Source organism: Elephantulus edwardii, unplaced genomic scaffold (assembly GCF_000299155.1).
Source record: "Elephantulus edwardii isolate Elephantulus edwardi_28Jun2011 unplaced genomic scaffold, EleEdw1.0 scaffold00026, whole genome shotgun sequence".
NCBI lineage: Eukaryota > Metazoa > Chordata > Mammalia > Macroscelidea > Macroscelididae > Elephantulus > Elephantulus edwardii.
The window spans coordinates 4,025,901-4,039,360 of record NW_006399776.1 but is presented as its reverse complement, the minus strand read 5'-3'; the positions used below and the strand labels follow the sequence as shown (position 1 = coordinate 4,039,360).

Sequence of the window (13,460 nt, the reverse complement as noted above, 5' to 3'; positions counted from 1 at the left end):
AAATCTGAATGATAATCAGATGTGAGGATCCTGAGTCAAAAAAGGCAAGGACTCACCTGAGGGGAAGCTTGGCCTAGAAGAGCAGCCAACACTCTTCAGAGGATTCGTAGTCATCCTTGATCATATTGGAACCTGGTAGCAGAGTCATGCATGCCTTCCATCCAGAAACCTTTTTTTTTTCTATAATTATATTTTATTAATTTTCATAAACATTTACAGAGATTTTGGGCTTCCACTCATTCATTGTTGCACTATTCTCTCTACCCTCCTCCCAGTTTGTTCTTGTCCAAATGCCACAGTGCTTGTCAAAGCCAGTTCTGATTAATCTTCTTTGTCAGTGTGTCCTTTGCCATTCCCTATCACTCCTCCCTGAGAGAGACTTCACCCTGAGTCATAAGGAAAAGGGGATGGCGTATTCTCTTAGCTACTTCCTGCTGAAAAGGGACGCTGTGGGTTTCAGGGTGAAGATCTTCTCTCACTACTCTAAAGGGCCCCTTTGGCAGTAGGAAACACATAGACTATTATGGAGATTGATTTTGGGATTTAGATGCACTCTTATTGAAACCTTTTTGAGCTCTTTATTAGGAAAAAGTTAAAATAAAATACAAATTATTATCAACTCATGACTAATGTTCTTTCATACCTTGTTGGGTTAAAGGGAATTCCAGAGGTATCATTTCACCAGTAAACACTTCCATGTTAGAACTTGAGTCTGGTCTGTAGTCTTCTGGAGAACACAATAGAAGCTGGCTCTCCTTGGACTCACGTCACACTTCTGTTGTCTCCTGTACACAGACATTCTTTTTCTGACTCATGGTCCCTGCTCTCCAGCAGTTGCCATTTCAGGAAACTTGGAGATGCAGTGGGAACCTCTGAGCATGTGAGAAATTTGGTAGACCTATGTATTTCTTAGTTTCTAGTTTTCTGTTCCAGATTTCCAGCAGATTCTTTTTGTACTTTTTTAAAGGATAAAACTTCTTAACTTAGTTAAAATGGTTTTGTTTTTAAGATGTCTGCTTTACTTTCCTGTTGATGTTCCCTAAGCGGAATGAAATGTAGATTTCTATTAGACATACAGCTCTTAAGAGTATGTTAGTCTCTGAACATTCTCCAATCCTGCACTGTGACATCATGAGCTCTCTGTGACACCACCTATTTGTCCCAAGGCTCAGGAGAGCAATTGCCAGGCCAAAGCCCTCTCAACTCTGTGGAATTCAGGATTCTGTCAGAGGAGCTTTGACTGCCACCAGTTAGTTTGTTGGGCACTTGGCTTGCATTTCCTCTGGTGACCTGTGGCTCTTCTGTGACAGGAGGGTGCTGGGAGAGCAGAGTGAGAAGGACCACTTGCAACCAAAGGATGGAGAGACATCCCACAGGGTCCAGATTCAGCATCAGCAGCTCTACGTGGAGGATTTGAGGCAGCAGATCCTCACAGGACAGCTTAGAGCCGAGCAGGAGCTAGAATTCGACCAGGCTCACATCAACCAGCAAATTGAAGACAGTAGGTGTCCACACATAGGGTGTCTGCCTCATCTCCTCTTGTCTGTTCCATTCTTCTCCTTACCCTACCTTCCATGTTCTGTCCTTTGTTGTCTTTGTGATATGATGGAATCCTTGACTTTAAGTGTTCTCTCCTTTCTGCCAGAGACCCGGGGCCTCACAAAAGGCTGGTAGCAAGAATAAAGGAACTAACTTCCTTATTCCCCTCAGGATCGTGGTTCTCACTTGTGCACACACATGTCCATGTCTCACTGCAAACCCTGGCATGTGTACACTGCTGTATTAAGGCCTGGGGGTGGTCTCCCACTTAGCCTGTGGACGCTGCAGGCACCTTGACCAGCTCTTTCACTCCAGAGAGGGTCTGACTAGGTTGGATGAGCCCAGGAAGGCAGGGGAAGGGAGGGAGGTACTGACGTTTGTTCTCTCTCTCTCTCTCTCTCTCTCTCTGTCTCTCGTGTGTTTGGTTGATAGATCAGAAGTGGCTGCTCAGAGAAGAGACCTGGTTGGCTGGCTTGCAGCAACAACAACAAAACGTCATAGCAGAGAAAGAACGGGAGCCCTCTCTATCATCCAATGCTTGGCTTCAGGCAGATTCTGAGACTCAACCATCCCCCCTGGTCCAAAGCCAGAAGAAAGTGGTACAGCTGCAACTCCTTCGGAGACACGCTGTTTGGGCAGCAGAGCAGAACATCCGGCAGAAAAAGGCCACATTCCAGTTAGAGAGGATCATCAAGAAGCAGAGGCTGCTGGAAGCCCAGAAGAGCTTAGAGCAGCTCAAGGTGTTATACTGGCTCCAGGATGACAACACCCAGGAGGCCCCAGATCAAGTCCCCAGCATTGATGTCCCAGGGCCTCGACGTAGAAGTAAATCAACAAGTTGCAGTTCTTTGAGCCTCCAAAGGCTTTGCAGCCAGTACTTGCCCCAGCCACACAGGTACAGACAATAGCACTGGAAGCAAGTGGAATCCACAGAGTATTTTAAGCTCTTTGGCTGTAGTTGAGAGCTTTTAGTCCAAGCAATGCTCTTTGCATCCTAGCACCTCTGTCTTCAGTCAGTAAAGTGGGAAGATGTATTTATTGCTCTGTTCACTACCACTTTTTTCTTTCTCTTTAGTTCATATCTTCTGAGACTTGGGCTTCTCCCCTTCTCTCACCTTGAGCCCTTCTTACTTTGTTGATACCTTCAGCTCGTTTCTCAGCTTCTATCTATATCCATTTCATTATTGTGTATCCTATTTCCCATCACCTCAAACTCATCACACCTCAAACTCATCATACCTCAAACTGAATTTCTTCCATCCCATACACTTCCTCCCTCTACCTCTCTGCCCTGTCCGTTCCCTCAAGTGAACTTTCTAACCCTCGTTTCCAGCTTTGTTAGTAGAACTCTGTCCATCTGACTCCTGGCTTCAATCTTGAGATCTTTCATGGGTTTCTCCCCCTCCCTCCCTCTTTACATCTACTTGGTAGTTGTTTGGGGTTTTCCCTTATTTTTACGTGGTTATTCTATTTTCCAGGCTCCATAGAACAAGCATCTGTGTCTTAGACCTCTTTACATCCACTGGACCTAACATCATGTCTGTGTTGAATTTTCCTCACTTCTCTGGTTTTCAGACAGGGGTGTGTTTAAAAATTTTTCATTATGAAAATTTTTCAAACATATATGGTAAAACCTGCAAAAGTGATAATCTTTGTAAGATGGATACCTATTAGAGAAGGAAACTGAAAATATTTTTTCCAGCTCTCATGGCCTAGCGGTAAGAAGCTGCACTGCAATCCTGAAAGGATGCAGTTCGAAGCCACCAGCCATGCCATGGGAGAAAGATGGGCAGTTTCCTCCCATGTGATTAACTGCCCCTGAAAACCCGCTGGAGGTTCAGCTGTGGGTTGGTTCCCACTTTACGGTACGCCACAATAGAGAACTGTAAAAAGTGGCTAAGACTATGTCCTATCAGAAAACTTGTAAAATCCAGGATAGAAAGGCAGCCCTGCTGAGCTCTGGCTCTTACAGGTTTCACTGTATATGCAAAAACCTTGAAAAGTGAACTCTCTATGTGAAATATATAATAAGAAATTATCAACATTTTCATCATAAAAGTCAATTTCAAACTAATGCAAAATCATGCATATTAAAATGAACTCTTACTGGGCCTTTGGTAGGCATGGCCTGCTCTCACAAAGTCTTCTGCCTTTGTTGAGTTCCAGCTTTTGCATGATTTACTGTACAAAAATTGAGTGAATATTGTACCCGCTTGCCATATCTCCATTTATCAAGATTTACTACATTTGTTTTATCTCCTACCTTTTGCTTTTCTGATGAAGTATTTTTAGGAAGTATTTTAAAGCAAATTCAAGGCATCATGTCATTTGAACCCTGAAGTACCTATAGGTAAAAAATGCAGATTTCCCTTATAACCACAATGTGATTATCACACATACCAAAATTACTCCATATAAAGCCTGGGCATTATTCACATTTCTCTAATTTCCTCAAAAAAATGTCTGTTCACAGTTGGTGGTTCAGATAAAAATTCAAGTGTGATTTACACAAGTAATTATTTTGTATTTTACATTTCATGAGATCATTCCTTTTGTTGTTTTATTTTTTCATTGATTTGTTGCAGAAGTTTTTGAGTGAGTTGTTCTGTAGGATGCACCACTCTGTATATACAGTCTTTTAAATAATTTATTTGTTCCTCATATTTTCCATTAACTGGAAATTGCCTCAAAGAAGCGATTGGATTCAGTTCAGCCTTTTATAAGAGAGTGGAGTGTGCCTCGGGCTTCTCCATGAGCCAGGACTAGAGTCCACGGGGCCTTCTGTACGTAAAGTGCTCTCCTCTCACCCTGAAGTCTATGAGAGACAGTGGTACAGGGTTTTTAGTCTCTTACAAAGCAAACATAGGAGAAACTTTATCTTCTTTATGAAAATAGCAAGTAAAGGCCTTTACTTTCTCTTCAGTAACTTCCCTCATCTCCACAGTGTGATCCTGCAACGGGATCCCTGCCCCACAGCACTGCCTGTGCCTGACCCTACTCACCAAAGGCCAGAGGACACTCTGTCAGAAGAGCATCTGCCCCACGCTGCTTCCTACCCTCTGAGGATGAGGACTCTCAGCAGAAATGACTTCTGTGGCCCAGGCCAGGAGCAGATGTGCACAACCAGGGGCACCCGGGCCATGAAAACCTCCATTCCATGCCCCTGCCTCACTATGAACTCCATGTCTCCCAGCTTCCAGGAGATGGGGAGAATCGGTAAGCAGCCCTATTGGAAGATGTCCCAGGGCTCAGCATCTCTGAACCACCCAGCTAACAAGCTAAAGGCAAGACTTGAGCCAGAGGCCCTAACCTCCCAGAAAAGAAAAGCTAAGAGAATAACAGGATCTGGTTCCATACAAGCTGAGTGGTGCAAAGAAGGGAACCTTGTCCACAGAGTTGTCAAGGGAACCGGTTGCAGTTTCCCTTATCCTCGTGAACACAGGCAGACCTCTGGGTGTGGAAAGGCAGCCAAAACTTTCTGGGCAGAATCAAAACCAGTATCTCCAAACAAGGCACCAAAAAGGCAGCAGAAGGTGCTGGCAGCGAGGATCAGAAACACTGCCAAGAAACCCCCTCATTGGCCTCATGGCAGCCCTTTAAAGAGACAGCACCGTGCATGGGACCCCAATATCATGGCCCCAGTCAGCAACTCCATTCTGATAGGAGGTCTTGAAGGAGAAAATGACAATGATTTCTCTGACATAAATAGCGATTACTCAGCAGATTCTCTCTCCTGTGTTTATGCCCAAACCCCAGTGAAGATTCTGAAGCCAGAGGACCCAAATGGGGAGGAACTGGATCTCCCAGAGCCAGACAATTCAGAAAGTGATGACAGCCAAATTTCTCAGGACTCACTGGTTGAGAGGGAGCACCAATCCCCTGAAGCCCGTGCTAAGGGCAGGCATCACATGCATGGCCCTCGCTACCACGGGGCCCCCATTAGAGCGTCTGGCAGGCACTTCACCAAACCCTCAGCCTATGGACTGCTTTTTCAGGCTCACAGGAGCTTTTCCCTGGATAGTCTGAATAATGCTGTGGTAGAATTAGGGGAAGACCAACAAGAAAAGGCTTTCCGTGGTTCACTTGAGGAGATGCCCACGGAGACTTTTTGGCACCTGCAAAATCCTGGTATGTCTGTAGTGAGTGAGGAGGCAGCAGGCAATTCATTTTACCTCACTCCTCTCTTCCAACCCCAGGGTGGGCCGCCTGACTCAGCAGTGGAGAAAGCCAGCTCGCTCTCAGGCGTGCTGCCATCCAGAGGGAGCCCACTAATGTCCATGGATTCCTGGTTTTCTTGTGACTCTAAGATCAACCCCAGCAACCCCCCAGGAACAGTGGGCTCTTTATGTCCAAGTCCTGATGTCCAGGAATTTCAGTCCTGTGGTTGGGAGAAGCCTGAGTCCTGGCAAAATAGGAAAGAACTAAAGCCATCAGATACAGAAGCTGTTCTTCCAAATAGTTTTGGATTACTCCAAGGCAGTGCTGAGTTAGGCTGCGGTGCAAGTGATGGGTACACAATCCCTACTTCTGATACCTCCAGGCTGTCATTCTGGGAGACTCACAGCCCGTTTCAGCCAGGGGTTGATGGCACCTGTCAGAGAAGGGTTGTTCCAGATACGTCCCAGGAGAGCACCTCTGAAACATCAAATAGCTCTAGTATGTCTAACGTGTTAGCTGCCTCTGCTGCTTCCTTCACGCATGTAGGCAGTGCCTGTGATAGGGACTGGTCTGCCCTTCAGCAAAAGTACCTTCTTGAACTGTCTCATCCCGTTTTGGAAGCCGTAGTAGAGCCTACTCTAGCTTTCCCTTGCCTTGAGGAAGACTCCCATGCCCTGACCCAAGCTACTGCCAGAGGAGGAGAATCTCTATTGCCAGCTGGTCCTGGGGTATCCAGCAGTCTGGATTTCAACAGTTCTATCCATCTATCCAAAAGTAGGTGTTTGAGAGCAGAGAAAGAACAGGATGGTTTGGGTGTCAAGTTAGAAGATACAACAAATTTCTGTAGAGCGAGTGAGAACAAGGTGAGTTATAATGAAACTTCTTCAACAGAATCATTGACTTCTAGAACTACAAATGTACCTGTTTTTTCAGTAGAGAGCAAAGTACCAAATTTGATGGTAGAAACATGTGAAGTCAAACAGAACAACTTGAAAATGTACTGTCAGGATAGCAGGAAACCGGGGTTGATGCCTTCCTCTGAGGAGTCTTTCTTCCTAAAGAACACTTATCACAGTAATGGCAGCATCGCCACCAAAGACCATTGGCCCCAATGTGGATCATCTCTCAGGAAAACTAGTGAAAACCGACCAGGACGACCACAGCACAACAGCCGCTGTCCCCTGCAGAAGGACAAAGGAGATTGCCAGAGGAGCTCCAAAGACAGGGATTTTTCCATTGACTTTCTGTCAGATCCAGAGCTATGCCCGCACTCTGCTCCTGGAGATCCAGTTTCATCTTCCCTCCAGCCACCTCCCTTAGAAACCTTCTATGTGACCAAAAGCAGGGATGCTCTGACAGAAACCGCATTAGAGATTCCAGCTTGCAGAAAAGCACGGGTGCCTGCTCCACCCGTCAGGGAAGCCTGGGGTACTGGTCCTGACCACCAAGTTCTCTGCACTTCTTATGTGAAGAATAATTTGCCAATGCCTTTGCAGGACCAGAGCTCTAAGATTGCCAGCTCTCAGCAGATTGCAGTGGAGAGGCCAGTTGATCTCAACACAAGGGAAGGGGGGAAAGAAAGCTATAAAACAGTTTCTTTTTCTGTTGTTCCACACAGACATCTTTTCTCTTCTACTAGCTCAAAAGTATATGAATTCGAAAATCAAGTGGAAATTGTGAACAAATGCAGTCTTCTAGCATGCAAGGAGAAAAGAGAGGCCACTACTGAGGCTCAATGCAACGTTTCTTCAGACAGTTCTGTTTCTGGGAAACCTCTCCTTGTCTGTGAATCTGGAGAAGAATCACAGGATCAGAATGCAGTCCTCAGACAGAGCCAGGCCTTTGCTATGAACAGACAGCTTTACACTGGACCTAGGTCTGATTTCATCTGTGAAACCATCAATTTAGGCCTGGAAAACAACATGCTAGAAGAAATGACCATTTCCTTGAAGTCCAGGTCAGTAGATCACAGTGCCAGCAGCTCAGTGATAGCGGCCCAAGAGGAGATCCATACCCACAGGTGGGAAGGAAAGAATGAAACTATGCTGCTTAGAAAAGCTCGCCATCCTCAGTACAGCTCAGATGAGCTTAAGCTGCTAGGGGCCGACTCTGTGTATGAAAGATTCCAGACAGTGCCATCCTCTCATGGAAGAAAGCCCAGTGACTGCAAGCAACCTGAAAAGTCACAAGAAAGGGCAACGGAGGAAACTTCTGGCAAAAAGCAGAATAAAAGCATTAATAATGATGATGAAATGGCAAGGCTAATTAGGAGTGTAGTGCAGCTGGAACATAGCGTCTTAGAAATGGAATCCAAGCTGACTAAGCAGCTACATCGTCCCCGCATAACAGGAGTCAGTGAGGAGATTGTGTTTCTGGACGAGGAGAAGGCTGGCTGTGTCCTGAGGCCAGGCAGCCCTGCAGAACACGTGTCCTTCCGAGACTCAATATCTTATACAAAGCAGCAAGGTGATGTTATCTTAAGGGATAGTAGAGTTGGAGAAATGAAGGAGTTTAGCAGCTGGATGGGGAAAGAGCCCCAGGTGCAGAGGCCTTTCACAACAACAGGGTGTGTAGAAGAGATTCTGTTTGTGAGAGAACCCTCTTACCCAGATGTATTCAGTAGATCTGCCAGGGGCACGTGGGATTATACAGGGACAGACACAGCTCACAGAGAGTCCTCTAAAAGAGGAATGACAGCATCGACCAGAGCCCAACCATTGCAGCCCAGACAAGAGAGGTCTTCCACCAGTGAGGGTGAACTGTTAAATGCATCAGCTAGCCCCAGGGGGCAGCCTCATGACACAAGAAGGCCTGAGGAATTAGAGACTGTAAAAGATTTCCAGAAAAGCAAAGTTGGCAAACACATAAGCAGTTCCATGCAAAAGGGGCTAAAAGTTCAACGCAGAATTGAAGAAATGATTATGCAAATGAGAGGGAGCCTAGAGGAAGACACCAAAATGATCTCATCAGTTCAGAAACTTGCTAGTCCAAGGCTGCTTTGTATGAGCAGATTTTTCAGCCAAGAGACCATGTGCCCAGTGATAAGCCAGACAGACTCTGCTACCACATCATCTCACCAAGACTTGACCAACACCTTGCCCTTGAATTCTCCAAGCTTACCAAGGAACTGTTTCCGTACACCTGACACTGCAGGAATCTTTTCAGTTGACTATATGCTGGATCCCACAGTATTTAAAATTCGCGACAGCCCCTTGGTAGCTAGAAGAGAGCATGAGGACCAGAATGGAGACATCCGAGGACATGTTAGAGGGATCACCTCTGTAACACACACTGCTTGGTGTGAACCTGCAGTGTCCATGATGTTAGACACTCCTGGTCAGTCTCGTGCAACAGAGAATGTTTCTCTTTGGGAAGAGGGCAGGATGGCAGCAAACACGACCCCTCAAGACCGGGGAAGTGGCCTCATAAACACCTTCATGGACCTGAATGCCAGGGAGAGTTTTGCTCTTGAAACAGGGGCTATACAGAAGGAAATAAAAAGAACCAGTTCCCAGAACTCTAGTCACTTTGAAAAGACTATCAATAGCCCCTTAGAAGAAAGTGACTTTCAAGTCAAGGAGATGAAGCAGAAGACAGGGAATGATGCCTTCTCAGTACCTGCTTCCCTCACAAATGTACCCCCCAGTCCAGAGTCCACAAAGTGGGAGCCCTCTGCCCATGCATCCTTCTGCCTGGCTCTGTTGGAGGAGGTCAGACAGGCAAAGGCCCAGGGAAAACAGCTGACTGACTGTGTGGCTAAGAGGACAGTTTTCCCTTCCCAAAAAACATTACCAGAACTTGAATGTTCTTCTGAAGTCTCTGGGAGGCCTCAGAATAAACAAGTAGGACAGTCAGTGTCAGACAGAACCAGAAAAGAGGGTGAAGCACAAGGATTTCATAGGCCAGCTCAGTCAGCTGAATTGGGATGTTTGCTGACTAATGAGAAGACAGTGCTTCAGGCCACACCCCTCTCTGCAGAGAGCTCCCAACCTCTGTCCAACTTGGAAAATCACAGTGGAGCCCTGCTCCCCTCACTGCCTGCTACTCCTGCTCTAGGCAACAGCCATTGCCCTGGAGAGCCGAGACCCTGCCTAGGAGTAAGTGAACAGTTTAAATGTCACTCTGGCTCTTCTGAAATCCCAGAAAAAATGGAAGAAGCAACCAGAAAATTCTCCCTTCCTGGTCCTTTGGGCTCAGATTGTCTTCTTTCTTCCTCAGCTGTAGAGGAGGACAGGAGGGTGGAATTGGAGAAAGCAGTCCCTGCCTTATCTTCTCAGGTCCCCTCTGACAACCCTGGGGTGACTCAGGATGCACCCTGTTGGCTAGCTGTGAGTGAGACTGTTGCTGACTTGCTCCCTGAGTCTCAGGAGAGCCACCCAGAACCTCAGGAACCTAGGAGTCTAGACTCTACATATGGAGGCGGTTCAGGGAACTTCTTGGTAACTACACAGGCAGGAAAACCAACCTATTTTGAAAGACACTGTGTGCCCTATGATGCTCGGAGTTCTACAGATCTCTCTGTGGGGCCTGAGCAAGACTATGCCCAAAGCCTTGAGGCTTCCACAGACTTAGAAGATGGGAAGGTGAACCTGAAAACCTCAGGTTCCCTCAGGCCTGGAGCCCTGAGAAGGGCTAAACTTGAAGATCCCTCCCAGCAGTGTGCAAACCAGAAGGGGAGTGTTCGGTCTTGGCCAGCAGAAACCTGTACGTTTGGCAGCCGGTATCTAAAGCCAAGTTCATCACCAATACCACAACCTAATCCAGCTCCTGGGGTCATTGAGGAGAAGGTCCTGTCTAAATGCCCAAAGGGAGCTTTGGACTGCATTGTCTCTGCGAGCATTGAAGGCAACAGGACTCCCAGCCCTTATAGAGGGCATGAAGAGAGCAGACCTCTTCTTTCCCTAGGACTCTGCGGTTTGCCGCCTGTCTCTTCTCATGCCAGTTCTCTCCATTCCTCCACTTTGCTGGGGTATGGAAGTGGTGACCCGGAGAAGGCTGCTCCAAACACTGTCCCCCTACCCTGCATAGTTCCTTCCAGGACCTGCGGCATGGACGAGAGAGGGGCAGGCTGTTCCCTGGAACCGGATGTGCTCTTGGCACATGGCCTGAAGCCCAAAGACAACAGTGTGGAGTTAGGGGCAGCAGGTGGCCGCACTCAAGAGCCCTCAGCAACAGCTGCTGTCTTTCCCCTGACTCAAAGCTGCACTTCTGCCTTTGCCCCCGATAAGGAAATACATCCCCTCGCTCACTCAACTGCTGATGGAAGCTCAAGTTCAGCAGAGGAGGCAGAAAGAAAGTCTGTTGAGAAGAAAGGCAGAAGATACTATGAGACTCTCTTACCCATAGGTATGTGTGCTGAGCCACCAAGGAAACATCACAACAGCTGTGCAGGGGGCCAAAACTCACAGACAGTTCATATGAAGCGAAACTCACCTGCAACAAGTGGAGGGTTTAATACCCGCAATTCACATGAAGAGTCTGCTTTGAACATTCTGCAGGAACCACAACATGGATACTTGGAAAATACCCCCAGGTACCTTCCAGAAAAGCAGCAGGAGCCCACTGAGTTCAGGAACCACAGCAGCTTGGATTTCCAAAGCAAGTTTGTAGCAAGTTTAAAGCACTTCCAGAGCACCCGAGTTGACAGTCCTTGGGAGGAAGAAGAGCAGCAAAGAGACGAAGCTTCAGGTGATGGTAAAAACCCTGCCCCTTCAGATGCAGATGGCTTGGACAGTCAGAGCAGACATCCTTCCACCAACGAGGAGGCTGTGTCTAAGCCTGAGAGGGTTTCCTCAGACATGGAAGACTTTGTCTCTGTCCATTTTGGGCCAAGTGGGCCACAGCCTCCTGGCCAGAGGCTGGACCAGCGCAGCTCTGGCAGGGAGCAGTCTTCCCATGGCCAGGATTCAGTTCCCGTGATTGCAATTTTCTCTGGTCCCAAGCACTCTCTGAGAACACCCCCTCGGCCGCTGTTCTCTGTTGTCAGCTCTTCCCGATCTCTTCAGGAGCTAAACTTGAGTGTGGAGCCTCCTCCCACAGATAAGGATATACTGGGGCCTAACCGATTGTGGAACCCACATCTCAATGACTGCTGTTCAGGAGAGCTGGCAGCGAGAAATGATCTAGAAGCTAAGGGAAGCTGCATTCAGAAAGCCTCACCTAATTGGGACAGCAGGAAGGCTGGTCATGGGCCAATGAAACCTGCCACCTTGCCTTATCCTGCATCTCCAGCTCTCTCATACATGCCAGGCCCAGATTGTGTGCCTGGTACTCAGGATGTGGCCCAGGAGGGAAGGTCGGAGAGACTGGGGCCAGAGGAGTGGTTTTCTGGCACAGACAGAAAGATGTTGCACTTTGACTTGAGGGGCATTAATCCTTCCACTCTGCCCTGGCGTACAGGGGGCCCTGGGTGCATCAGCTGGAAGCAGTATGTGTTTGACAGTGCAGTTGATGGGCGCTGCAGCCAGACAGCTACAGGTGTGATCCCATCAAATGTGGCCCTTTGTTCCAGCATAGACCATGGCCTAGAAGACCAGCGGTACCCCTTCCCCTTGCACCTCAGTGCCCGTGCCAATGCCTGGGATCTGTCAAGAACACACAGCAGCACTGAGAATGCTTGTGCTTCAGATGAAGCTATGGAAATATGGGGTTCCTCATTTGCCTTAGGGTACTCCCACCCCAATATAGGCACTGAAAGAGGAGAAAAGAGGTTCCAGCTTAAGGATGCCTCTGATGAAGCAAGCATAAAGAGCAAGGCCCCCTTGTTGGAAGGAGATGCTGCAGGTCCAGTGGATGAAATTCTACTGCTATATCCTTCCGCTACAGACAGTACCCTGGGGCAAGCCAAGAGGTGCACCATTGAGCAGGGCACACAGACCCTCAGCTGCAGGCCCCACTGGAGCTGCACGGATGTTGCCTCTGGTGCTCCAGAGCTCAGTGCTGCCTCAGTGTGTCATCTAGCCTCGTGGACCAGCATGCACAGCCTTTCTCTCCACCTTTCACAGCTCCTGCACAGTACCTCAGAGCTGCTGGAAAGTCTCTCCCAGCCAAATGCAGCTGAAAAGGAGCAGAAAACCAGGGAGCAGTCCCCAGGAGCAGCTGAAAAGGAGCAGAAAACCAGGGAGCAGTCCCCAGGAGAGGCCCCACAACTCCTCAGGACAGATGGCTGTACTCAGACTGCTGTAGATAAGGGCAGCCAGACTGACCTGTGTTCGCAACCTCTGCTCCTCCGTGCACTGGAGGCCAACCCTCAAGAAGTCAATGTGATTCTTGAGATGCTGGACTCAGAGACTTTGACCATGTCTCAAGAAAAGGGATTTGTCTCGGTGGCACTTGAGAAGAAAAGGATCAAAGAAACAGCAAGGTCCCCAGATCTTCAGGAAGAAAATATTCACTGCAGGTCTCAGAGGCCTTCATCCCATTTGAAGTTTCAGAAAGACTCCCTTGGGCAGGAGCTGCCTTCTGTGAGCACCCAGTATTCCCTAAATATGTCCGTACCTCCCAGCTCCCAGCAGGACACATGTTCATGCCTGGGTGTCAGCAGCCCCGGCCTCACTCCCTCCCAAGAGCCTGTTACTACTGCTGCAGAGTCAGTGGAGGAGCCTAGGCTCCAGAAGGAGCAGCCAGGCCTCATGAGCACCTTGGTGGTTGATAGGGCTTCCTCCCCAATCCTCACACTGAGTCCCAGTGCGCAGGGGTCATGTCTCCAAGATTCCCTGTGTCACTTGGCCCTCTCAGCTCAGCCTCCTGAAAGCCATCAAAAG

At 48.1% G+C, this 13,460-nt stretch overlaps 1 protein-coding gene across 1 annotated transcript in view; it reads left to right on the top strand.

Annotated features, from left to right (window-relative positions):
* STARD9 (StAR-related lipid transfer (START) domain containing 9) overlaps positions 1-13,460 on the top strand; it is a 124,101-nt gene that overhangs the window by 101,779 nt on the left and 8,862 nt on the right. The window contains exons 21-24 of the mRNA XM_006883214.1: positions 1,311-1,501; positions 1,972-2,434; positions 4,484-12,794; positions 12,837-13,383. Coding sequence (XP_006883276.1) covers positions 1,311-1,501; positions 1,972-2,434; positions 4,484-12,794; positions 12,837-13,383 — 9,512 coding nt within the window. The remainder of the gene's footprint in view (positions 1-1,310; positions 1,502-1,971; positions 2,435-4,483; positions 12,795-12,836; positions 13,384-13,460) is intronic.